Genomic DNA, 27,725 nt, shown 5'->3' with positions numbered 1-27,725 from the left:
ATGCGAGTCCTCCAAAGAGCCCATTAGTCACCACCCTCAGCTGTTTTCTTTCCTAAAGAGGAATCCCTTAGGAACAAGGAGGCTAGAACAAAATCTATTTTTACTTTGTGGATGAGTGAACAATACAGCAACTTCAGTTGGAATGGGACGATCCTGGGAAGGTCTGGGGAGGCTCTTGTGAGAGGCCATGGGCTCTAAGGAGGGTCGGAGAGGGGCCAGATTTGAAGTGCTGGGCTGTAGGGTTCTATACCCTCAGCCTGCCCTCGAAGCCTGTGTTTTTTTCCCCACTGTTCACAGGAATGAATAACATGAGGGTAGTGTGGTGGAAAGGAGATTGGCCAAAATCATCTGGCATCAGGAAGCATCTGATTAATTCATAGATGAATGGAGAAGGAATGCATGGTTTGGGTTATAGAGGCTATCAGGTTTCCCAAAATCTTACTCAAAAACAAAACAACAAATCTAAGTAAGTTAATGTCTCATCTGTGCTGAACACTTGTACTGTGCAAGGATTATGCCAGGTTCGAGGATTCAGAATCCTTCCTGTTGGGCTGCTGGGATCAAGTTTAAAGAGTAAATCATCCACTTGGTACATGTATCATTAATAAGCAGTCCAGTCTGTGCCTCATAGGCAGAGGAAGAAAGCTTGCCTTGACTTAAATCCATTATTCTTCCACTGTCCACAAGTGTTTAGCAAGTGCCTACTGTGTGTAGGGCATTTTACCAGGTTCTAAACTTAGAAGGGAAAAGTCTGGAAACTTCCTGTCTGATGGAGAAGACAGATATGTTAGGGAAAACAGTGCCAGACACTAGTTGCCATTGTAATCAGTGCTGGAGAAGTTCAAGTTGCTGAAGAACGGTAGTCCTATCTTTCTACCAGAGTAGGCATTCTGAAATCACTGTCATCTAGAACTGGACACATTTTGAGACTCTTACTGAGTTCCTGGGTACTCCCTATATGCCACCACCCCAAGATCTCAAACAAAGGGGATGTACTAGGCAGAATATGCTTTCTGTCTACCTAGGGGTTTCAGACCAGCAGGGACTAGGCTACAGATAGCTTTGCAGGTAAGTTCTGGAACTTGCCTGGTGTTTGATTCTTGTTTAACTTTGTTTCCTTAGCTCTAAAGTAGTACACTGTCCATATCAATACCTAAAGCATTCTGCCAGGATCAGCAAGGTGATGCTCACATAGGACTCTGCAAGTGGTTGTCTAGCATCCAGGAAGGCCCCAAGACATACAACACATGCCAGGTAACATATGGCTCATGTGATGGGCATACCAGACATGCCCTACTACCAAGCATTCTGTTTCTCACAGATGAGATGAATAAGCACAATTTACACCCCAAGGTCTTTGTCTGTCATAAAAGGAAAAGTGAGGCACAGAAAAGGAAATCTGTGAGGAAGACTAGGGCAACCTTAGTCATGTAGTTGGCAGGAAAATTACAGAAAAGAGGCATGTGAGGCAAGCCTTGAATTCTTGAAGAGCAGATCAGTGCAGAAGCTGGGGACAAGGCCCAAGCAGAAGAAATAGGAAATATACATGTTACAAAGTAGCCAGGAGCAGAGAATTGAACAGAGGGCATAAAGCACAAGGGACAGCAGCTGAGGAGACTGGAATTCGGTCTTCATGAACCACAGGGAGCCACCAGTAGAAGTCTGAGGGAAGATCAAGGGCACCATCTGTTTAGAGTCTCCAGAAGACCCCTCCCCCCCACCATCCTGTGGGTTTTGCATTCTGTTGGTCATTTCCTGTGCTGCATACACCCTGTTTGGTTTGATGGAGTTCCTCTTGTCTAGTTTTGTTGGGGTGGATTTGTTGCTCATGCTTTGTCAAGACAAATCTGAAGCATAAATATACTGCATCCAGACTGCATGTCCAATATGGAGTTAATTTCTCCAATACGTAAAGAGATCTGTAAACTCAACAGCAAAATAAAAGCAAAAACAACCTGCTTAAGAAAATAATAAAGGGCGTGTATAGACAGTATCCCAGAAGAGACATATGAATGATCTATAGTGTCTGAGGATTCTCAGCACTACAGGCTCAGGGAGAAGTAAGACTCAAGACTCTTCTCATCACCCTTGTTATTTGGAGATATAACAAGAGCTGACAAAGAAAGGGAACTATGGTGCAGAGATGGGGTATGACCTGGTATATTCCTAATGGAAAATAGTATGGAGGATATTTAAAAACCATCCATGGACAGAAATTAAGAATTGAAATTAAGATTTTTAAAATACTGGTGTTGTCCTATGTGCATTAAAATGTTATTCACAGTGACCAGCATATGAGGACAATCCAAATGTCCACAAATGAAAGAATGGAGAAAGACAATGTATCATGCATATCAAGAGGATGCTACCACATTTTCCACAACACAGATGGACCTGGGAGATACCGGGCTAATCAAACAAATCACCAAAGTACAAATACTGCATGTTTTCTCTCACATGATCCATCTACAGGAGCCAAGGTATTTATCAGAAGAGGCTGTAGACTGTGACCCACTGCTGGTAAGGTGTGGTAGAGAGGAATGGGAAGTTGTTCAAAAAAAATCATATGTGGAAATTTCACAGGCCAGCAAGGTGGCTTAGCAGGTGACAGAATTTGCTACCAAACCTGATGACCCAAGTTCAATCCTCAGGCCCCACATGTTGGAAAGAGAACCAATTTCCAATAGTTGTCATTTTATCTCTACACACATACTTTGGCAGGCAAGACTAACCCCCTACACACACACACACACACACACACACACACACACTTGAAAAAATAGCAAAGAATGAGCTCCTGAGGGATGCTAGAGATGTTGTACAGATCTGGAGAGAGGAGATGTGTCCTGAGAGCTCTGGTGGTAATGAATATGTTTGCTTTTTGCCTAGACTGTGGTCAAGATGAGTATATACAAATATCCAAATATGCCAATTGCACATATTAGTCACATGCGGTTTATAGTATACCAATTAGACCTAAACCTTGGAATTTTGAAAAGAGAAGGTTTCTCTCTGGCTACTGCATAGAGAACAGGCCACAAAGGACAGATCTCTCAGGGAAGAGGGGAGGGGGTTTGGGTGAGAACTGTGCCTTCCCAGTCCTGTTCCTCCTTGGGTGGTCTTATAATGACGGTGAAAACAGATCATGGGGGGCAACCATGAACAAATAAGACAGGGCTTGCCCAGTTTGCTTCTGGGAGTCTTGGCAGTTTCTGCCGTCTAGAAGGAGTCTGTAGGTCCACAGAAGCCCTTTCCAGGTTTAGCACACTATCCTGTTTAGTTCTTTACAACACTGCATGGTGTGGGTAATTAGCCCATTGCAAGATGGAGAAAAATGTTAGCATGGAGACACCACCCCATTCCATGAGTAGTATTTCTCTGTCCTCATCTGTTACCCTATAATCCAACAGAAATAAAAAAAAAAAAAAATCCCTGTCAGTGATGGTCAAAGGACACAGAACTTACTTTATAGGTTGCAATTACCACTGGGTGCACCAGCTAATGGATGACTAACCACTGGGTGTACCAGCTAATGGATGACTATAGCTCAGCACTAAAGCAGTGCTTTATATGGATGGCTCAAGACTCTGTAGACCGAACATCTATTCTGCCTGCTGTTCCTGTCCAGGGTCTTGACCAGTAGAGGCAGGCTATACCAGTGCAGGACGGAAGGGAAAGTTATTCTTCCTGTTGGCTTCTTGCCGGGTGTCCTAGTTAGCTTTAGCTGTTAAAACAACACAGTCTGAAGTAGCAGTTCTCAACCTGAGTGTCATGAACCCTTTGGAGGTCAAACTAGCCTTTCCCAGGGACATATATCAGATATCTTTGATATCAGATATTTACATTATGATTAATAAGAGTAGCAAAATTACAGTTATGAAGTAACAATGATAATCTCATGGTTGGGGGACAGCACAACATAAGGAACTGTATTAAAGGGTCACAGCATTAGCAAGGTTGAAAACCAGTGCTCACTGGTCTAGAGTCACCTGAAAAGGAAAGTCTCAAAAGAGGGATTGTTCAGACCACATTGGCCTGTGGGCAGGTCTGTGGGGTATGGTCTTAGACATTAATTGTTAATTAATGTAGCAAGGCCCAGCCTAACTTTGGTGACACCATCCCCAGGCAGGTGGTCATGAACTGCATATGAAACTAGCTGAGTATAAGCCAATCTGCAAGCCAGATAGCAAGCATTACCCTGCATGGTTCCCTCTGTACTCCTTGGCACTGGGTTGCATCTGAAGTAGTGTTTTACAAAGAGGTGAGAAGCCTGTCCTGAGATCCTGCCTTAATTTTTCACAATAATAGACTATAACCTGAATGTATAAGCCAAACAAACCCTTTCCTTTACTGAGATGTTTTGATTTCTGTGTTTATCACAGCAATAGAAAGAAAAGTATAGTGGCCCTTGTTCCAAATGCCTTCCCTTCTGACAAGGCTGCTTCCCCTGGGCAGGGACAGTTTTATTTCAGGCAACAGTGGTGACACTAAGTGGAGGGTTTCCCAACACTGGCAGAATCAATCTCAAATCAGCCATCTTTTCTCCAAAAAAGCTGCAACTTAGCTTCACTGTTTCCTTCTCTGAGTGTTGGTGACCCATTCCCATGGGTTCTTTCTGCAGCAGATATAACTGGTCCAAGTAATGGACTAGTTCTTCTCATGGAACTTCTTTCTCATCAAGTTTCAGCTTAGACAGATGTTCTCCACTTAATCATGGCAGAATCACTAACATAACTTTCAATGTAGGGCTAACACTCAGAAAAATAGTACTCAGAGAGGCTGCAGCCAGAGCAACCCAACAACCATTCTTACAAGCTCCCATTCATCACTTGCTTTAGTGACTCCAAGGTACCACAGTGACAGAGCAAAGGTTACTGTCTAATATGAATGGATAAGATCCCATGAGAATCAGGCCTTACTTTGGGATTGGAGACAAAACCTTTCTCTTGTTAAATAAAATCAGAGGCCAGGCTGGCCAGGGCTATATAATGAGACCTTGTTTTTAAAATAATAAATAATTAAAAGGAGTTTCAATAAGAGAGCTTCACACAGGGCAAAGCAAAACATTGGACAATGAGGTACAGTAAGCAGAGGGGTTAAGACTTTCCTAGCACAGTAGATAGAATCTACTCAGACAGTCCCTCACTGCAAGATGGTGGAGTCACCTGGTGGAAACGTACACTACCCCTCATATGATTTTGGAAGACAGTGATACCTGGATATAAGCCAAGGGCAACAAGCCCAGGAAGAGATACAGGAGCTGAGGCAGCAGAAAAGTGCCACATGGCTGCCTGGAGCCCAGGAGTCCTAGCGATTCTTTCAATGACTTGCTGCAGCCACACCTCAGTGAGTCTCCTTCCTAATGTGTCTCGTCGTGTTCTTCTTGCTGGAGTCGCAAGATGTATAACACCAGCAGAAGTAATGAAAAGTAAACTGGGAGACAATGAACCATTTCGACTCTGCCATCAGCTGTGAGGAAGACCATATGAGCACTAGCTGTGGCAATGGCAAATGTGTTTCCTGTCATTCTGTTGACTGACCACGAGTAATGAATGGTCCGGCTACTTTTTTGAGACGGCTTTAGGATTTATCACCCTTTGAAAAACTAAAAAGGTGACATACACTCACCCTGAAACTTCCAGACCACAGTGTGACTGCAGTCGGGGACTGGGAGGAAGAACAAGTAGAAAGGGGGAGGGTAAAACACCAATGAGAGACAGCAGCCTTCTGAAGCAGTCATGAAAAACACGGTCTACAACCTTGACTCCTTCCGCACATTAAGGTTGATGAAAGTTGACAATGAAAACTGCAGCTCCCCCAAACTGCATGTAACCGTAGGCTTTGTCTCCTAGCAGCCACAGAACTCAAAACTGTAAGTTCACATATATTTCCTGTTCGAAACCCTCATAGCACCCCACCACTACTCTTGTATCAAGGAAGCATTGCAGCTTTGTGTTGTACCCATTAAAGCTCAGAGGCGCTAGCCCCTGTGGCCCTGACAGCCTATTTCATGACACAGTCCTTGGGACTCCCAGCTCCAATGATGCATTCTACAGTGGACTCTGTCCACATGCCAAGCTTTTCCTGGCCCCAATTCATGGCTCCTTACAGTTACCTAGGATCCCCCTAGTGGTTTTCCATCCTGGTTTATCTACAAGGATGGCCACCCTGCCCTTCTCCATGTTAGAATGATTGTACTGGCTGGTTTTGTGCCAACTTGACACAAGCTGGAGTTATCACAGAGAAAGGAGCCTCAGTTGAGGAAATGCCTCCATGAGATCCAGCTGTAAGACATTTTCTCAACTAGTGATCAAGGGTGGGAGGGCCCAGCCCATTGTGGATGGTGTCATCCCTGGGCTGGTAGACTGGGTTCTATAAGAAAGCAAGCTGAGCAAGCCAGGGGAAGCAAGCCAGTAAGTGACATCCCTACATGGCCTCTGTATCAGCTCCTGTTTCCTGACCTGCTTGAGTTCCAGTCCTGACTTCCTCTGGTGATGAACAGCAATATGGAACTGTAAGCTGAATAAACCCTTTCCTTCCCAACTTGCTTCTTGGTCATGATATTTTGTGCAGGAATAGAAACCCTGACTAAGACAGTGATGTTTGTCTAGTTCAGAAGATTTACCATATTTCAAGTGTCATTTGTGATCTGCTTCAGTTTTCTGTGAGTTCTTTGTAGGTTTGTATCAACCCCATGCTTCTGAGCTCCATTAAAAGACCCCAAGGCACAGGGGACCCCAGTAAACAGTTATTGTTTAATAAACTGCCCTCACCTTCTTTCATCTATTTCTTTTGCCAATAGGCTGTCTAGGTCCCACAGTAATCTGTTCCTTAGGATAGAAATAGACACAGCTAGGGTAGAGGTGAATATGAGGACACATTACACACATGTGCCCTCCCCCCACACACTAATCTTAACTACTTGGGTTGCTTGTGATCTTGTGGAAAATCCTATCTCCTTTTTACCTGCTCAAAGAAAGGTGAAAGGCCAGGTATGAAGATATTGGAAATTAGAAAGAAAAATAAAAAACAAAACATTCCTTCCAAATTGCTCTCAATAATTAGAAGACTGAGTTGCTAAGAGAGTTAGCCCTTTAGAGATAACCAACAGCTCTCTAATTAGACTTATGTCCTACTCAACTTATGTCCTACCAGGGGAATCAAGCCTGGTACCAGAAACCTAGCCAACAACCAAGGTTAGTGAAGTCATAGATCTTGAAGGAGAACCAAAAACTTCCATTTTACTAAACCAGCACAACCCCTACTACATTCTAAATAGCTTCCTTACATTCAGCCATAAGTATAGTCCTTACCTTGCATTAAGGAAACTTTGCAGCAGATACAGAGACTATTACAGAAAACCACAGCCAATCAAAATTCAGAACTGTAGAACCCAACCCCAGTGTCTTTGTTCTCTTCTGGTATAAGGAAATGACCTAGGGTCTTGTGCAAGCTAGAAAAGTAGTCACACTGACCTACATCCCCTATCCTTTTCAGAAGCTCCTAAAGGACCTGGAAGCTCCCACCTCCCAATCTGTTCTTGAGATAACAGCAGCAAAATCATTGGCCTTTGAATTCCCTTCAGAGGAGGGATCATATTTAAGCACATAAATAGCCTTGTCCCAAGACCAAATGATTTTCCTCCTCTTTAGCTCTTGCCTACAGTCCTGGAGTTCCAGCACCACAGAGTCCTGTTGTCCTGCAGTATGTTTAGCATCTGGGGCCAGTGAGAACAAAGGACAGACTTAGTGTCCTGATGTCACCGGATGAGCAGTGTGGGTCCTCTCATTTCACTTTGCTTTTTTTCCCTCAAGATATCTGCATGTTCCCCAAGGATCAAGAGTAGCCTCTGGCTGAGGAGCCAGTGACCCACACCATCATGGTCACATGGTCACTGTGGAACTCATATCAGTTATGTGGCCTCTTGTTGCCTCAGTGTCTTCTAAAGAAAAAAGCCCACTGTAACAGTGTTCTCATCTCATAGAGTGGCACCTGAAAGGTTTAGAACTGCACTCAATAAAAATTTGCCTCCAGGTATCAGTGTCATCTCAAGAATTGAAGTGACAAGAGATCAAGTTAAAACCGGTTATTTATTGAAGGAAATTCAGAGTCTGGGGAATGAAGAGGAAGTTAATAGAGAATTCAAGAATCACTTCTGTTGTGCCACTCAGAGTCCTGTGAGAATGGATTGCTCAAGGACATTCAAGAGGGGGGATGGGTGTTATCTACATTTGACACCCAGGCATTGTTCTTCTAATCACACCAAGAGTAAGTTAATGGGTAATAAGTTATTTATCTGTTATAAGCAAAATATTAACCCCTAAATGGTAAGGAAAGACAAAGTTTGCCAGCTTGTAAGTAGATTGGTCCTACCCTTGTAACAAAGATTAGAGTGCTGTTACTCTATTTGTGTTTGGGAAGGGTTGTAAACTGACTTTTTGAATCTTTCGAGTTCATGGGTTGAAATCTTGGCTCATGGACTATTGGTTCTAGGAATATAAGGAAATGATCTGTACCTTTGGGAAAGGTACAGGGTAGAATTCCCATGCAAAGCTGTGAGAAAATTCTGCTGCTGTTCACCATGTGAGGATTCAAGATGGGAGTCAGTCTCCACACTGGGAGCCAACTCTTCCTGCTCGTGCTGGACCCTGGTCTTGAATTTCCAGGCTCTCAGACTGTAAAGTATAAGTCACTGTTATTAATAGGCCGCCTAGACCATGCCATTTTAGTAACAAAATCCAAACCAACAAGGGAATCTCTGGTTTCCCAAATCTTGCCACAGATAAAATCTGATTTTTTTTCTAGTGACTCTTTCTGTCACTCCACTGATCTATCACCTATGTTCTCCTGCCATGTACCCATACATGTGACCATTGAAATCCAAGGAAGGGGGCATCCTGTGTAATGGTTGTGATGACCATCCTTCCAGACCCTGGGTCAGTGCAAGGCTCAGCACGCCTGTACCAGACATGGAAGACAGGGTATGAGGCAGCTTTGAAGGAGGCACTAGGATGAGGACACGCCACCTCACGGCTGAAAACTTGTAAAGGCCTGAGCATCCTGGAGTGAGATCTCTAGCTAGGAAAAACATATTCCACTTCTGGTCTCACTCCTCTCCGGTGGCTTCACAGTTTATCTAAGAAGAAAATAGCCCGGGGAAGGGAGGGGCAGACTTCCACCACCATTCTCAGAGGCATCCAGTGTAGCTCACCATGCTGAGGGCATTTTAATGATACTCAGCTACACAAGATTTTCTCTCATTTCCCTGAAGACCCTTTAGCACAGGTATTTGCAAGCAATCGTAAAGAACCATGCACTAGTTATTTCAAGCTCCATGGGCCAGTCAGTTTCTGTCACAATCAAACCCAGGCATCAGCCATAGGCAATATGGAAGTAATGGGCGTGTCCATACTAAAATAACCCTGCCTACAGACTTGGAAATTTGATCTTCATATGCTTTTCGTCATGAAGCATTCCTGTTTTTATTTAGATTTTACTTATCTTGGTGCCTATGTACCTGTGCTTATGTGCATGTGTGCACATATGTATTCAAGTGTTCATTCTGGTGTATATGATATGAAAATCAAAGGAGGAGAGGACATCAGGTATCTTGCACTACTTGCCTTATATCCCATACATTCTCCTGTTTGCTGGGGTGACAAGCGTACACAGTCCACACTGTTTGGAAACAGAGGTGCTGGGGATGTAAACTCTTCCTTGCTAAGCCATCTCCCCAACCCACCATTGTTGTTTGTTTTTTTTTTTTTTTGTTTGTTTGTTTGCATTTTAAGGCATACATGTTATCCAGAGCCTATAGTCTCCAAAGCAGGCAGTAAGCCATATTAAACTTGTGAGTGTTAGGCTGCCAATCCCGTCCGTGTCTCTTTTAGCTTGTCACTTCCTACCTGTCCAACCATGATCCCTGTATCTTTTGCACTTCAGGGGACTAACAAGTGACAACAAATAATCACTTTAAGTTAGAAGAGCAGATGGGTGACAGTGGCAGAAGTGGCCACCTTCCCAATTTAAAAGTGTACAGCATTGGTTCTGAGCAGAGCCTGGAACAAGCATCTCTCATGCTGCCGAGTTCATGTTTTATTCCAAATGTGTAAGAGCTGGTGTTAAGCCACTAACCAAAGAGCATTAAGCAAAAGTAAACGGTGTCTCATAAATGAATAAATAGCTCCTTGCTTCCATGTCTGGAAATAAATGCTGGCAAGGGACACACTGAGTAGGCAGTCATGAGGCTGCCTTCACAGCTTGGCTAATAACATACTCTCCCTTCAGATGTGCTCTAAGACATTTCAATATACAGTTGTCTTTATCAAGGAAGGCCCACGTGGGTACTAAACCCTTTCACCAGTGACAATCACAAGTATTCCTCACGTCTTCTCTCCACCTTTCTTCTGCCTTATCTTTCTTGGAACCCAGCTGCCCTACTATACAGAAGTCGTGTTAACTCTACTGAAAAATGGACCCAGAAATGCCCTGGAAGACTAGATACTGTGTGGAGAGAGAGGCCATGGTGGGAAGTCCTGAGGCCACCTGCCGAGCTCCCACCACATGAGGCTTTTCTACTGACCTTCCCTGACACCACGTGCAACACAAACATGACAAGCTAGAAAATCCAGGGGTCACATGAAATAATACATCATTGCTAGTTTAGGACATTAAATAGGGGTTGTTGTATACCCTAGTTCTGATAACTAGTTATTCCTCCTTTCCACCTCCTTGTTTTTCAGACTGGTTTTTCTATTGTTGTATAACAAATTACCAAAAGCAGGGTGCTTTGGAACAACAAATACTTCTGACCTCACGTTTCTGGGAGCTGGGATTCTGTACACAGCCTTGCTGGCACTGTTTTCTAAGGCTGTAGGTTAGGTAGAGAATAGACTGGATTTTCATCCCAAAGCCTGACATGGTAAGAACCCAATGCCAAGGTCACTCACACTAGTAAAGGAGATTCCTCTTTTTGTAGCTCCAAAACTGAGAGCCCAGTTTTCTTCTGAGTGTCAGCCGGTGGTCCCTTGGGTGCAAACAGCTGCCTATGGTTCTATGCACTTGAGGTTCCCCTACTTTATTATACCAGCAAAAAGATTCTCCAGGCCTAGACCTTCTTAAGGCTTTTTAGTTAAACAAACTCATCCATGATATCATTTGATTAGCCCACATTAATTGAAATGGGATAAAAGCACCCCTCATGATCATAAGATTCTACTGTTAGAAATAAGTCACAGGATCTACTCACACTGAAGGTAAAGAGATTATATGGGACATGAAATCTAAAGGGATGGGAGTCAGAAAGTTACCTTTCTTTGCCAGATCTTTCTGGCAGTACTGTTCAAAATAGGGAATCAATCTCTTTACTCTCTCTCTCTCTCTCTCTCTCTCTCTCTCTCTCTCTCTCTCTCTCTCTCTCTCTCTCTCTGTTTCACCCTAACCCAACCCTAAGACTAACCACACACACACACACACACACACATGCATATTTAAAGACACCAACAGAAACAGAAGGAATTAGGAGACTGGACTTCTACTTCTTTAAGGCAGATCCTAGGGTGTCTGGAATTTAGGGATTATCTCTGTGTGTGTTCATCAGTGATTGACAGATTTCCAGGGTATAGGGCAAGAAACATTATCTGACCAAGGGATCAGGTCCTTTCACAGCTAAAGAGAAGGATAGGAGAGATGGAGACCCTGATCCTTGAGCTATCTCTTATGTGTGGGGTTTCCATCAATGGTATCAGCTTCATTCAGGGACCTATTTTGTCTCTTTACCTTCAGGCCCCATCCACATAGTGAGTTAGAAGTCCCAGGATGGGTCAGGTATAGAAACCAGCCCTTCAGGTGGGGCTGAAGCCTAGTTAATTCTGAGAACTACTGTTTCATGAGGATCATGTTTCATTCTTATGATCATCTTTCTCTCTCCTGACTAAACTTCCTGTGTTTATAGTCTCAAAGATTGCCAATTACTGCATGTCAGACAGCGACCTTTACTAAATAGCTAGTGTTCACAATAATGGAGAAAGATGACTGCTTAGACCTTCCACATCATCTTACTTTACTGAGGTGCTAAATCATATTGGGGTGCTATGTAAGTTTATCCCCTATATCCTCATAAGGAAGTTCATAAAACAGGGATCATATGTGCATATGAAAGTCATGGAATTCTCCATCCTGGGGTTGAAGGGCAGGGAGGGGTGCACTATTAATTTCAAGTAATAAAAGACCTACTTCCTACCAAAATAATGTCTGCTCCCACTTGACATTTTCTACGTAAAGAAGCTGCTTCATTTAAAAGACCCTCGTTACAGTACATCATCAAAACACCAGGCTGACAGTCAGGATTGCTCATTAGAAAAATATATAAGAAATCTGTACTTCATCTGCAGACATAGGGCCTCACATCTTTTAGCTATTATCTCTCCCTATGAGCAAGGTCAGAATGTTTCGGTGCCAACATCTCTGAGTAACTCCTATTTGTCCACAATCCCCAAATGGTAGAAATTTTTATAGAGCACAGCACATGCTATATACAATGTATAGTATCCATAAATGGGGTGTTTATAAAACACCCACTGCTGCTTTCTTCTCTTTTTCTAGTCCCTAGGTGACACAGAATATCCTTCACTCTGCCATGTCAGGCCATCTGTGAACTTTCTATTTTTCCCATAAAATGTCTAGGACCCTGCTCTCACTTTCTGATGCTAGCCTTTCAGCTGGCAATCTCAACCATTAAGCTCCATCCCTCCCAGACTGGTTATTCAAATTCTTACTGCACTGGGTCCTACGGGAACAGAGGAATGTCCAGCCTCCTCCCCTCTTCACACCATATATGGAGTGAATATGGCCTCTGTCTGTCCTGAAAAGACACTACCCATTTTAGATCTTAGACTTTAGCATCTAAGATCTGTGTGTTAAGTCCAAGGGAACCTCCATCTCATTTGAGGGTTAACTCCTTGCCTCTCATGGTTACATTTACTCCTGGCTATCCTTACATATGCCATGCCAGCATCCTAGATACTCCCAGTAAGCCAAGAGCTGCTGGTTTCCCTCTCATTTCAGAAGTGGTAGCTATTCCCAAGGTCAGGTACCAGACAATCGCTTTGGGAATTATGCTGTACAGAACACATGCAGCTTTCACCACCAGATTTGCTGGTTAGGTAGGAAGTAAGATCTTACATGGACCAGAGACCTGCAAAGGTCAAGAATAACAGCAGCAAGAAGAAACATCTTGTCCTGCTGTAGTCCTACAATAAGCATGCTTCCTGGACGTGGTAAAATGTATGGCCACCTTCTGTTTCTTTTGACAAATAGTCCTTAGTTTTTGTCCTTTAAACATACAAAACAGAGAAAGGAAGGTGGACCAGGCCTGTGCTGTCTCACGTTCCTATACAAACAGTCAAGATAACACAGGGAACAAGAGGATGACTAGGCCACCGGCCTGACTTTGTTCCCTGCTCAAATTCTACCACATAAGTGTCTCAGTGACTCCCAATTGCCAGTTCATCATCATGTACCCATGACGAACTTGCTTAAAAACATAGGTTATGAAGACACACTCCCGGTGATTTGGGAATGGTATCCATAATTTTAAATATTTTTTCAGGGAACCCAAACTGGCTACCAGTATTGAGGAACCTCACCATTTGCTCCCTCAAAAATATTGATGTCTGTCATAAATGTCCTAATACATGGATTGAAAAGTTTAAATAATTCTTGGTTCTACTTGGAAAGTAAGAAGTAATTACAACAGAGGACCAACAAGCTTTAACTGTGCCCAGGAACAGAGAGACAAGGTAGAGTGAGCCACAGAAAGTTCTAGAGATGCAAGCATGTTTAAGGAGATGGCTTGGAGGTCACTGTTGTCAACCTGACATTTCACAGATTCAGGTAAGTCTGGCATCAAGGCAAACAAATTAAAGGGAAATAATGCCGGACAAAGGGAGGTACTTCACAATGAATCTTTTTATACATGTTAAACGCATCTTTATAGGCTCCTGCATTCTCTCCAAAAACAGTTTCATTTCAAAATCTACAAAAGCCATGGTATTTGATTTTGGTCAACCCACAAACACAGGCTGAGAAACCATAGGTTATTATGAGATTAAGCCGACATGGGATACTTATCTGTGGATGATCTGGAGTTTGCAGTAAAGGCTGGCCATGGACACCACTGCACAGATGGTGTCAGGATCAACTCACCTTCCGGTCTGGCCAATTGTATTTTGCAAAGATGGTATCGTAGGTGTCCACTGCTCCATCAGTTATGAGCATGATGGCCTGGCTGCAAATGCTTCCTTGTCCAGTGTGGTTGAACTGTGGTAAGAAATGTTTAAAATAAAGCACATGTCAGAGAGTCTGTGTATCCACAAGACTTCCAAGGTATATGGTGCCAAGCCTAGGAAAGCTCTCAAAATTCAACAGTTAATTACATCCTGCCAATGCAACCCACTGGAGTAACTTTCCATATGGGTCACCTTTGAGCTATGAGAATGATAAACTGCACTAGCTGCAGAAGTTGCAACTAATTGGAGACCAAGGCAAGGTGGTCTAAAACATGCTTGCAGTCTATCTAAGTTCTTCTGCCCCAAAGTACCACCCTCACTTCAGAAAACAGGCCACTGCAGAGTTGGCCAAGGACTTCTTAGAGCACATTATGAAGGGCAGCAGGCTATAAGAGAAACAACATCTCTCTCAAAATCTGAATGAGGATGATCTGAGGGAGCTGAATAGGTATAGAATTTTTGAACAATGAACTTAAAATACGTGTTTTAGCATAAAGGTTTTGTAAGTTTGTCAATATGTATGATGTGCTAGAAATCCCACACTGTGCTTGTGAGTGTGCACATCTTAACTTTACATGTTTTCAAAGCTCATATTCATAGCCAGGGATGGAGTATATGCTTGGAATACCAGCAATTGGGAGACAGAAGGACAGGAGAATTGATGCAGGTTCAAGGTTATTTTGGTTGAAGTTTCCAGGCAAGCTTGGGTTTCAGAGGTTGAGTCTCTGTTCTCAAAACAAACAGACAAATGTCACATAATGGAAGTGAGAGGGTGAGAAGTGTCTCAGTAGCAGATCACTTCTTGCCCTCTATGTGTGAGGCCATGGGTTTGATCTTAGTACCACACACAAAGCTCCCAGCTTTCCTGAGTAAGGCCAGCAAGTGAGTAGGCATAATTATCAGAGTAGTGTATCCTTCTTGTGAAATGGAGTCGAAAGAACTGTAATGAATGCTATTAACAATGCAAGTCAAGGTAATACCAAGTCCTTAACTCCCCTCCCCTCATACACACACAATTACACAGCAATGCTGAGCCACTGACATATATAATATGTCTTTAACCTTCAGTAGCAAACACCTCCTTCCACCACAATCTCCTGCTTATTTATTTGCTCACAAGCATGAGTGTTACTGGGGATGAAAAATGCCCAAATCACTTTCTTTATTTAATTTTATATTCTCTTTGAAAATACATAGCAAACTATACTATGTCTCTGGTGATGATAATTCTAGAAAATGAAAAAAGAGAAGGGAAACAGGAAGTGGAAAGTTTTATACACTATTCTCAGGGGAAACTGTGCTAAGAATCTTTTTTTTTTTTTTTTTTTTTTTTTTTTTTTAAGATTCTGTCTAAACAACAAAAAGAACAAGAACAACAAATCTGTCTTGGGGTGGGTGTGGTGGGAAGAAATGGAGGCTAAAATGTGGAAATGTACTTTCTTAGAACTTCCCTAGAGAGGGAAGGGTACCCCAGCAAAGAATATGTTTTATGTCTTGACCAAACCACAGAAAATCATGATACAGTGGAAAGTCCTTGATTCTACCCCAGAACCAGATGCATTCCTGAGATGTTCTCTTTCCTGACCATGTATTTCTCCATTTGTAACATGGGAATAACAATATCCTCACACAGTTGTTATAATAAAAATGAAATGTTCATTGTATACCAGGGTATTAGCAGGAACTAAGGAAGGCTGAGGCCCAGAGAGGTAATAAGGAGCCCATGGAGAAAAAACTTCTAACAGCTGCCATATGACCATATGACCGTGGGCAGAGCAGGGCCAACACACCTACATTTGGCAGTCTGCATTCTATAGCTTTTCAGGAACGATAGGGGAGTTCCTAAGCAGATAGTGACTATTCTGGTCTAAGAATATTCTCCAATCATCTCTGTGTTGGGGGCATGAATTTTAGTGTAGTTGTATGAAGAAGTGGTATTGATCAGTGAGAGGCAGAGCCAAGTGGATGGTCCCAAGATCAGCAATCACCAAGACTGCTGTTCTCAGAAGAGACCAAGATGATGACAGAGAACAGATGCCTTTAAGGTGAAGAGGAGGGAGCAATGGGGGGGGGGGGAGGTTGTGAAGGTAGGACTAAGTAGAGAGGAGGGAGGGGCTATAATCAGATATAAAGCAGATAATAATAATACAAAAAGACAAAGACAATTCTTGAGAAAGCGAGTAAGATGGTTGAGCATGGCTTTCTGTATCTCTGGCTTCCTGATCCAAGACATGTTCAAGACATGTTCTCCCAGGCTTGCACTCACTCCTGCTGGGATGCCAGTTTTCTGTCCACTAGTTCTCACCATTTTTCACTGAAGGGACTCTTCAGCTTCCTAAATGTGAATAAATAAACTACCTAGTCCTCCTCACAGAGACACCACTAAGATTCTCTCAAGGTTACATTTTTCTTCTTTCTATCAGTAAGAAAGCACAGCCCACAAGTCTGGCCTTCTGGTGATGTTGTTTGTTGAGTTGATGGGGAGGGAGGCTATATTCCACTCTTGAAAAGCCCACAGCAAGCCTCAGAATCAAAGCCATGCTTGCTTCAGGACACAGAACTTCAGAGAGCATGGACTGGGGCTATTCTGGGAACTCTTTCAAAACTGGCCTAGAAGAAATTGCCAACAAAGGGGAAGAAAGGGAGGGAAACAAAGGTATCTGAGTACTGTGGATTGAAAGTCAGGGCCCCCAAGTGCTATTTATTAACAAAGAACTTACTTTCCTCTCAGGCAGGGCCCCTTGTATATCCTCTGAAGCAATGTGGACTTGGAGGATTTTGAGGAACGCAATTAAATTTAAATGCTTTGATGAGTAATATCTCTTCTCTTCATATTTGTCTAGAACTTTTTTTCATTGAATAGGGAGAGTGATGAAAGTGTTTTCCATAATAATAATAATGACACAGGCCTGATGATGAACTACAATTAGCTCCCTGATTCATCAGTTAGCAGTGAAACTTTCAATGCATCCTGACATTTAGAGCATTTGGTTGTGATTAACAGTCTTTGAAATGTCACCAAATTTTATTTAATTGGCTACAAAAAAATTTTTTTTAAAGGTAATCACTGCAAAGATCACATTCATCGCCAAAAAATATAATTGCAGTTGTCACATGACAAGGTAGATGTTAACTACTGTAGCAAACTGGTTCTGTGTTCTTTGTGGAGTCTAATGAATGGGATAGAGATCAATAACTGGAGAGAGCGTAGAAGTTTATGTGAATTCTCTTTCAAAGCCATGTATCAATGGCCATGAGCCTTTAAGTCATCTGAGCAAATACCAAATCTGAAATGTTGGTAATCACAAGACAGAATAAATTCCATTTAATTATTGTAACCTCTGAGCCTCCAGCCAGTCACAATCTCAATGAGCATGTGCATGGGAACTGTGTGTGTGTGTGTGTGTGTGTGTGTGTGTGTGTGTAAAACAGCTCCTTAATTTTACATAGGCTTGCAGAGGCAGGAATAATGCGCAGGAAGAGAATTTTCTCACTTAAAGGCCACATTGATGAAGTGGAAAATAGATAAAGCCTCATTTTCATGGAAGATTAAGCATCTCTGTGTTTGTCTAAGAATTTAGCTGTTTAAAAAGCCCAATGGTGAGAGATGGGGTGGAAATGTCTCTCTATAAGATGAATGTGCACTCAGGAATACGGTGCCAACTGCTAGCTAGTTTCCAACATAGACATTTGGCAGCCTTCATTAGGGCTGTTTCCTGCTGTCTAGAATTGATGAGCAGTCCATGTGGGGTCGGAGTCACCTCAGAGACCCTCTTTTCAACAGGTAAAGATCGGGCATATCAATAGGTAGAAAGTCTCACTGTTTAAAATACTAGGAGCCAACAAGATGACTCAGTGGGTAAAAGGTATTTACTTTCAAGTCTAATGGAGTTAAATCTTAGGAACCCTCATGGTAGAAGGGGAGAATAAACTCCTACAAGTTGTGTTGTACTCTAGTCTCCACAAATATACAATCATGCATGCATATATACATATTTACACAATACTTAGATACATACATATTTACATAACTGTGATAAATTATTAACAAGGATCTGAGGTGGGGAAAAGCCACTCACATTGGTGTTTCTCTAGGTCTTGGTAATCACTGGCAGTGTAGACATAATATTTTGGAGGATATAAAGGGCATTGTGCCCAAACATATGCTTAGTGGACCCAGATTACAACATGTTTCTTTTTATAAATTGAACAACTTTATTTTAAAAAATACAACATGTTAATATCAAGTTTATGATATAGAGCATTCCTGAGCCAGACAGTCTGAGTATTGAAATAAACACACTTTTGAAATTCCACTACCTTACAGGACTTCTCCTAGCCTTTAATTTTTACATGTGCTGTGGACCCTCTTGCAAAAATGTATCTAAGTTTTGAAATAAAGTGAGAAATACATATGTAAGTGCATTGCAAATATCTAGAATCAAGGTGGATCTCCAACTTGCACACAACTTTGTATAAAGATCTTGGAATGTCAGCATTTGTTATAACACTGGTTCAGGAATATTTGAAAGTAAAACTGATAAGTAGAGAGCACAAACAAGAATGAATGAATGAATGAATAAATAAATAAATAAATAAATAAATAAATAAATAAATAAATAAATACAAGCATGCTATAGGCAAGGAAAATAGAGCAGGGATGGATAAAAGGCCATGTAAGAGGTGAGGCCAAGTCTCAGAGTGGAAGCAAGAGCTGCTTAGAGACAGGACCAAAAGGCTGACGGTTACAGAATGTGGAAGAAGGAGCCCCTAACACCAAAGTCTAGGTAAAGCTTCTTACTAGCTGAGAATCAAGAATTCTAACAGAGTTGATGAGATTCACTGTGAAGGTGCTGATAGTGAGATACTGTGGATTTTCTATAAACATATTTTCTAAGGCTAATAAAATAGCAACAAACCATGCTTCAGCCCAAGCTAATAGGAAAGTCAAGTATGACTTTACTCTTATCTTAGATACTTTCTGGAAATGTCATAAACAAGATCATAAACTTTGATTTTTTTTTTTTTTAAATTTAGATAACCTAACTTTTTTACAGCGCCTGCTTTATCTTATCAACTGTAATCCTATCTGGTACATCCTGGAGCTAAAAATGATCTCATTTAGATTCTTAGCAGTATGTCTCACTCTTTGCCTGAGTACTTCTCTTTTTATTACGTATATACTTTAAATTTCCTCCAGGTGGGACTCACCCATCTCCTGCTTCACTGACCCACAGAATAACTTGGTCTGAAGCCCTAGCGACAAAAAAAGCAAGACAATGCACTGACAGCCAAGTTTGGTAAAGGTGATGGGATCTCACTGGGACCATAGTTCTCATGAGCTGTCACCCATGTGGGGATGGGACTTCTTGGTAATGTATCTCCCTTGAGTCATGTATGTAGCTAAAAGAAAAATTCATAAAAAATTGTTTAGCAGGTTGGGCCTGGGTGGGATGCTTTCTGAGTTGCACATGCCCTGTGTAGGATGAATAGGCATTTCTGTTTGTGTCTCCAGGAAATGCTGCACATTTACCTTCCTAGGTGACAAGACAAGACTGAGGCTGAGAACCTATTATTCAGCATCATATTCAGGTTCTCTGTTCAGCCAACCTGGGGCCACAAAGTCAGGTACAAACCTGCCAGTCCCCTAACTCATCCCCCTCTACCATCACAGCAGGAGAGCAAGGAGCAACCTGGGTAGACTTCCAAGGAGCACTTGCAGCCCAGAGTAGTTCTTAAGACAAAACGACTGAATTTCCCAATCATGGCAAGCCTTTTCAGTATTACTTCTCAGAAAGAGACCAATAAATTCAGGACTTCAGCGATTGAGAGCTGCAAGCCCCGAGAAGTCACCTCTCTGTTTCCAAACCAATGTGAAGAAGCAGCTTGCCCGCCGCCCAAGTCAGTGGTTTCTAAGTTATTAATATGCTATTAATAAAAAATTCTGTCCATTTGGGGTGGGGGGTTGGGGGGCTGTAACAGAGAGGGGGGAGGGAGGGAGGGAGAGACAGGAAAAGAGAGAGAGAAAAAGGAAAAACAGAGAGGGAGACAGATAGAGGAAGAAAAAGAGATTGACTCCTGGAGCTGAGATTGGAATTGAACTCACTATGTGGCTGAAGAGGACCTTGAACTTCTGATTCATCTGCTTCCATTGCCCAGCTGCTAAGATTACAGTTGTATAGGTGTCTGCTCCCATGCACAGTTTACATATTGGGTTGTGAAGCCAGAGCTTTGTGTATGCTGGCAAACACTTTACTGGTGCATCCCAGCTTCGGAATATGAACTCTTGCATACATTCGAATCACCTGCAGCCAGCAGCCCCTGGGAATGAGGCAAGAGATGCTGGCTTTGGATATATAGTGGAGAAGCCAAGTAGGCACCTTCTTTCCTGTTTTTCTGTTTCCTCCTCAAGAGGAAAAGACTGACTCAGGGTTGAGCCCAAAATGTCCATGCATGTCATTGGTAAAACAAACTCTAGGCATTGTGACAACCCTTGTCTCAAGAGCCAGTGTGGCTATGTATGAAAAACCCAAATCTAGGCTGGGATTCAACTGAGTGGCAAAGAAGAATCATGGGCAGCCCAAGCCTAGGGTCCAGATTAATTATCTCCCACATACCAACTGTGCATTGCTAAGGTACCCATAACACTGACCGTCCAGCTGTGCATAGCAGAAGGACCCATAACACTGACCATCCAGCTGTGCATTGCAGAAGGACCCACCACCCTGACTCTCCATTTGCTCACATGTAAAATGGCAACAGCCTTGCTATACAGAGGTGACACCATGATCCAGATGTGATGGCATCCCAGTTTGAGCCTGTTGTTCTTAGGACAGAAAATAACACGGGCCTCAGCTTTCTATAAACCCCGTTGGGTGCTGAGCTGAGAAAAATGGGTAAAAGGTATACTTACATCGCTCAGTATATTGAAGGCCTCATTCAGGGCGATATCCAGCATCCCAATCCCTTTGGCAAAAAGTTTGTCCAAATGCTCCCTGAAGTGCTGAAACAAGAATGCAGAAGAATCCATGAGAACTCTGCAACTGTCCCTTCTTCATGGAACCTATCAGCTAATTCCCCGGGCTCCTCTGCCATACTCACTCCCAACTGCTTCTAGGGGTCAGATTGATGTCATCCTTTCTTATCATAGGAGGCTTCTTCAGGCCATTTGCTTCTCAGAGCAGTCCTAATATGCTTATCTGACCAGAACACAGCTCCAGGACTTTATTTCACCTCACCACTCCCAGGTCAAAAACCATCCCTGAAAAAGGCAGGGCAGGAGCTCAAGGCAGGTTTCTGTAGCAGGGGTTCTGGAGGAAGGCTGCTTGCTGTGCTATTTCTATGACTTATTTAGATGCTTTCTCACATCCCTGGACCATCTGCCTAGGGGTGGCACCACCCACAGTGGGCTGAACCTTACAGCACCAATTATTAATCAAGAATGTTCCCTAGACATGCCATTCTAATAGAAGCTTTTCTCAATTGAGGTTTCCTCTTTCCAGCTATCTCAAGTGTGTATCAAGCTGAGCCAAGCTCATTGAGGGTGGTGCCATCCCCTAGGCTGGTGGTCCTAGGTTTTATGAGTAAGCACCTGAAAAGTCATAGGAACAATATAGTAAGCAGCTTCCCCCTAGGGTCTCTGTTAACCAGTATAGTTTCCAACCTCAGGTTGCAACCTTGTACACTCAGATCTAGCATACACTCATAACTCCAGATAAGCAACTATCCAATTAAACTCTATCTCCACTCAAAACTGTTTAGTTCTTCAAGATACTCAGGACTTTGTCTCCTGGGTTTATCACACAGCAGGTACAAATAGAAGAAGCTAAGTTATCTATGTCTGAAGTGTAAGAATTGCACAGATCTTATCACAAAGTAGATAAGATACTCATGGCAAAGTAGAGAAGACTAGAAATCCAGAAGAACTTCAAGGTGTGCTCAGAAAGGAAAGGAACCTTCTTAGGAGCAGCCCAGAGTCCCTTTGGTTTATTCTTATTCTGTCTAGAAGTCCATCCTCAGCCTTATAAGAAAGTAACTACTAAACCCTTTGAAGAAGCATGTCACATGAGGAGCCATGTGTCACACCGTATGCTTGAGTATGGACTTGGCTTTTATTTGTTTTGGAGGGCTGTGCTGAGGAAGCACACTGCCACTGAGATACATCCCCAAACTCTGTAGCAAGAAGTTGGTCTGTGCCCTGTGCTGTATCATTACGGTTAGGCTCAGCTTTACAAATCTACCTGTTGCCATAACCATCACATGTTCAGCCGAGCTCAGAACACACCAGGTTCTACTGCATAGTTACCATTTCATTCTTCATTCCATCCATGTGCAGCTATGTGTCACATGGTGCTTTGGGTAAGGGCTGCTTTTATTGTTGGACATGGAGAGTCAAATGAAGCAAGCACAGCACAGAGGTGGGCTCAGTGTTCTTTGCAACAAGGTCAGCTAGTTTCTTTATTTTTCCTGTTATAAATATGATTCATACATTAGGTGACAAAATATTTCCTTGGAGAGAGCATCCAAATAGTGCCATAGACACAGGGCTCTTTGTTTCTTTTTTTTTTTTCTTCCTCAGTCCATACTATACTGGTCTTTCCTACCCTTAACCTAAAACAAATGAGCACACTGCTCTTCGAGCTGCATTTAACTGTCAGTCCAGCTCTACACACAGAGGTGTGTTCCAGAAAACTATTTCCCAGGGTGCATGTCCACTGATTGCTGCTCTGCCTACTTTGGTAGCCATGGGTTACCTGTAGCTACTGCCATTCAAGCTGAATTAAAATTGCCCACCATTGAACACCCCGTTCCTCTATAGCTCAAGCCTCATTTTCTAGTTCTCATTATCCACTTGTGGCTAGAGACTACTACAAGTCAAGAAGGAAACCTGGGTTCCACCAGCCACCTGAGCATTGCAGGAATAGTACTCATATGGCTGAAGCGGACAGCCAAGAAGAGAAGTCCATGGTGAAGGGGGAAAGGCAGGTGTATGACAATGGGGCTTGACCACTTAATAGAGACATGCCCGACTTTTGTAGATGAATAAACTAGAAGCCAGTACGCACACTTCTTTCTTTACTCTGTGTCAGTTAAATGTGAGATTCTATAGTGCGAGGATCTTTATATACTACAGCAGCCACAAAGATGCTAACAGCCATGATGATGCCTTGGCAAAGTGGTTCCGTGATAACAAGGCCCTCAATGTCCTGCTCCTTTTGTTGAGGGTTTATATGCATGTACATATACGTGAGCATGAGCGTGTGCATGTGCGAGTGCGAGTGTGTGCTTATGCTTGCACGCACCTGAATGTGGAATCCAAAGTACAATTTCAGCTCTCATTTCTCAAGTGTTGTCCACTCCAGCTTTTGAGACAGCATCTCTCATTATCCTGTAACTTGCCAAGTAGACTAGGCTAGCTAGTCTGCACAGAGATTCACCTGTTTCTACCTCCTCAGTGCTAGCATTCTAAACATGTGCAAGCACACCAGCCTGTGTGTGTGTGCAAAACATGGATTTGGGGTATCGGACTCAGGTCCTCATGCTTGCAAGGCAAACACATTACTGAGTTATCACCCCAGACCAAGTCCCATTTATCTTTTTAATCACTGTCCCTATACCTTGTTACTCACCAAGTGTCTGTGCCAGACCTAGCACAGCAAGACACTTCTGCCCAGTGGTAACAGTTACTTAAAAGACACTTGTTTGGTACCATGACACACAGTGCTGAACACCAATGCTAATTATGTATACCCCAAGTGTGTTGTCTAAAAACCAGCAAAGGTACCAGGCTCACTATTCTGTATCCCTTGCTCCTTACCAGAATTCTTTTCTACTCAGAGTGAGGTCATGGGCAAATTCAGAAAAGGTAATATTAAATGCTATCACAGTTTCACCACTGCGTGTATTAGTGTAACTGAGGTTCAGCCCCTGAAGATCACAGAACAAAAAAACACTCAACTAGAAGCTCTTGTTCTTGATGTATCCAGAGACCACAGAGCCTCTGTTCCGCTGTCTGTCGAAAGGCCATGGCAACTGCCTGGGTGGTGGATAGAGGAAAGTATATCATAGCTCAGGGCTACAGGAAGTATTTCTGTCTATCCTATCCAAATCCTGCCTCTCCTTTAAGATAGTTTTCTTCCTGAGCCTTCTTCTTCCTCTTAGTACTCAGAGGCACTAGGCTAGTAAATGACTTATCAGAGTTATGGTACAAGAAGCAATGTGAAGCTGTTCTCATGTCAGAATCTCTAAAAGGCTGTGTCCCATGGCTCATGATAGGAAGTGACCATCACATCACAGTGCCACAGAGCTGTTGTCACTAAGGAAGACAGGGTGTGTAGAGGGCTTTGTACTCAGAGGAAGTACTAAGAGTACCAGGAATATTAATCACATAGTGATGTCTCCTCAACAGAGGAGATAAAATCAAATACCAGCATCCCACTGAAAAGGCTAAGAGTGGACATGGTTGGCAGCCTGAACTTTTGTTACCTAAAGGAGTGGAGCTCATACTCCTTCTCTGGAATGATCATTGCAGACTCTTCCACCCCTACACCATTTTAGACAAAACGTCACAAGTACTTTATGGCATGCTGGCTTCTGTGCTATTAGACTGAGATCACACTTGGTCCTTTAAGCTGTAGGATCCAGTCTCATGATCACATATACTTCATAAAGGAGTTTCTATGTAATCACCTTGTAAGCTTTATCTACCTATAGAATTGGACTTACGATTGCCAGAAAACCTTTTCCCAAACTGTACTGATTTTTCATATGTTGACAGTGAGCTACCTGGCATTAGACTCCCCAAAGTTTGATCCATGTGACAAGGTCGATCTGAACTGGGTTTTCATTATCTTTGTGAGACACTTTTTCCTGTCTGACACTTACAGGGACCCCTGTAGGGTGCTTATCCATGAGCTGCCAGAGTGAATTATAAGGATCCATTCAGCACCCTGCTGAGGATGTTCAAAGGAAGAACTGATTTAGAGCTCTATAGAACTAAGGTTCTATAGGAGGGAGTTCTCCTAAGTCCAATCATCAGTTTCCTGTTTTAGGATGCTGCCAGCCTAGTTCCATGTTCTCTAACTGTTCTCACAACCATGCCATGACTACAGGCATCCTTCCAAACACAGTAGCTTAATTTAGAGTCCTATGAACATTTCTGTATGTTACACAGATAGAGGGAAAGCCAGGATGAGTTGGGGCGGAATATTATCAATATTTAAAGTTCATAAAAAGAAATCCAGAAAGTTGGTGGCTACAGAGGCAACGTGGTTCTTAATGTACTCATATCACAAGTATGAAGACCTGAGTTCACCTAGAAAATAGTGGAAGCTGAGACAGGAGGCTCCCAGGAGCTTATTGACCAGCAAGTCTAGTCACTTGGTGAGCTACAGGTTTTAGTAAGAGACCTTGTCTTAAAACAAAAGCAAATGAGGAAGATACAAACATCAACACACACACACACACACACACACACACACACACACACACACACACACACACAACTGTTGTCAACTACCTGATTTGCAGCTTTATAATACAATACACATTGGAAAATAACACCCTGCCCTTCCATGGCCAGGTTGCTTTAAATGAATACAAACACAGTTAATTTCACTGATCCACAATCCCCAAGGGTCCCCAGGAGCCTAGCTGCAGCAGAATAGAAAGTTCTAAATTGCCAGGCTGGGAACTGCTCAACAATTGTGGACAGGAGGTGGTCAGTCCCCATGCTTTTTCTAAATTAAAATAAACAGTTTGTGGGAATTATTGACAGCCCTGTTATATTATTAAACATCAATAAAGGAAGAGTAGGGAGCCGTTTTATTCAGACAATTCATGTGGCATATGCTGCTGCCCAGGAAATGGCCTCACTTCTAAAGCAATTAGCATAGCTTACTGCCTGGGGAGATAAACCTGCATGGCTTCCCAAGCTCAGTGCCAGCAGGCACTATAAAGCCTGCTTATCTCCTTCACACAGTTGCCATATCCCAGCCAGTGGAGGGCTCTGGGACAGTGGGCTCTCCTTCACCTCCATTTGAATTATTAGAATCATACTGATAATTCTCTCTCTGACAATGGCACTCCTAGCTTCCCTATCCAAGTGTCTTAGTTCCTTTTGGTGTGATAAATTACCATGACAAAAAGTAACTTGGGTAGTTCAGATTTCTATTGCTTTGAGGAAACACCATGACCAAATAGCAAGTTGGGGGAAAAGTGGTTATTTTGGCTAATACTTCCACAGCACTGTTCATCACTGAAGAAACTGAAACAGGGCAGGATACTGAAGACAGGATATGATGCAGAAGCTACAAAAGGGTGCTGCTTACTGGCTTGCTCCCTATGACTTGCTCAGCCTGCTTTCTCATAAAACTCAGGGCTATGAGTCCAGAGATGATACCACCCAACATGGGCTGGGCCATCCTCCACCAATAAGTAAGGCTTGTGGTCCTAGGTTCTATAAGAAAACAGGGTGAGCAAGCCATAGGGAGCAAGTCAGTAAGCAGCACCTCAGCCTCTAGCTTTCTGCCACTTGAGTTCCTGTCCTGATTACTTTCAAAGATGGACTACATTGTGGAATCCTGCCGAATCAACTCTTTCTTTAGCAACTTGCTTTTTGTCCCAGGGTTTGGTCACAGCAATTAAAACAGTAACTAAGATAGGCTATAGAAAGATATAAACAATACTTTGGGCTAAGTGCTACTAGGTCACTGAGTACTGGATTATTCCTTTTTACATCTGGTGATGGTCAGTGTTAGCTATTAAGTTCCCAGAATCTAGAATTACCAGGGAGGTGGGCCTCGGTATTAATTGAGCTGGGGAGACCCACACCCGGTGGATGTCACTGGGACCTGATTTATATGAGTGGAGAAAGAGCTGAGCAGCAGCATGGGTTCATAGTTCTCTGCTTTCTGATTGGGGATGCAATGTGATCAGCTGCTTCTGGTTCCTGCTGCCATCCCTTCCCAAACATCATGACTAGAAGCCAGAATAAAATGTTCTCCTTTAAGATGTCTGTACTAGACTGATTTATCAGAGCAATAGGAAAAGAATCTATGACATGCCCATCATATAAAAGCAAGATTATTTTGTATGTAAACCATGAGACAGTTTCAGAAATTGTTTTAGCAACTCTTTCAATTGTGGCCAACATGGGCAGAATGATTAAAACTATCTGAAAGAAACTGTGAGGTTTCTGTATGCTACTTCACTCTCTCCTCCTAATGGCCTCCAAAGAAGGACATGCTACATTACTATTTTGCAATAGGCCAATGGGGACTCAATCTACAGAATAAAGAATATTTGACCCACAATGACACAATGACACAGCATAAAGGGAGCCCATATCTATAGCAGGATACCTTCTCAACACTTTCCTGACATGGCTCTCTGGCTTGGTGGTTAATGTTGGTGGTCAACTTGATTGCATATAGAATC

At 42.7% G+C, this 27,725-nt stretch overlaps 1 protein-coding gene across 1 annotated transcript in view; it reads right to left on the bottom strand.

Annotated features, from left to right (window-relative positions):
• Positions 1-27,725, bottom strand: part of CACNA2D3 (calcium voltage-gated channel auxiliary subunit alpha2delta 3) — a gene marked incomplete at both ends in the record, with an annotated part of 779,660 nt that overhangs the window by 343,526 nt on the left and 408,409 nt on the right. Inside the window, 2 exons of the mRNA XM_080926621.1 lie at positions 14,206-14,319; positions 21,202-21,291. Coding sequence (XP_080782747.1) covers positions 14,206-14,319; positions 21,202-21,291 — 204 coding nt within the window. The remainder of the gene's footprint in view (positions 1-14,205; positions 14,320-21,201; positions 21,292-27,725) is intronic.

This window comes from Micromys minutus (assembly GCF_963924665.1).
Source record: "Micromys minutus genome assembly, chromosome: 12".
NCBI classification, from domain to species: Eukaryota; Metazoa; Chordata; class Mammalia; order Rodentia; family Muridae; genus Micromys; species Micromys minutus.
This window is presented reverse-complemented; position numbering and strand designations above follow the sequence as displayed.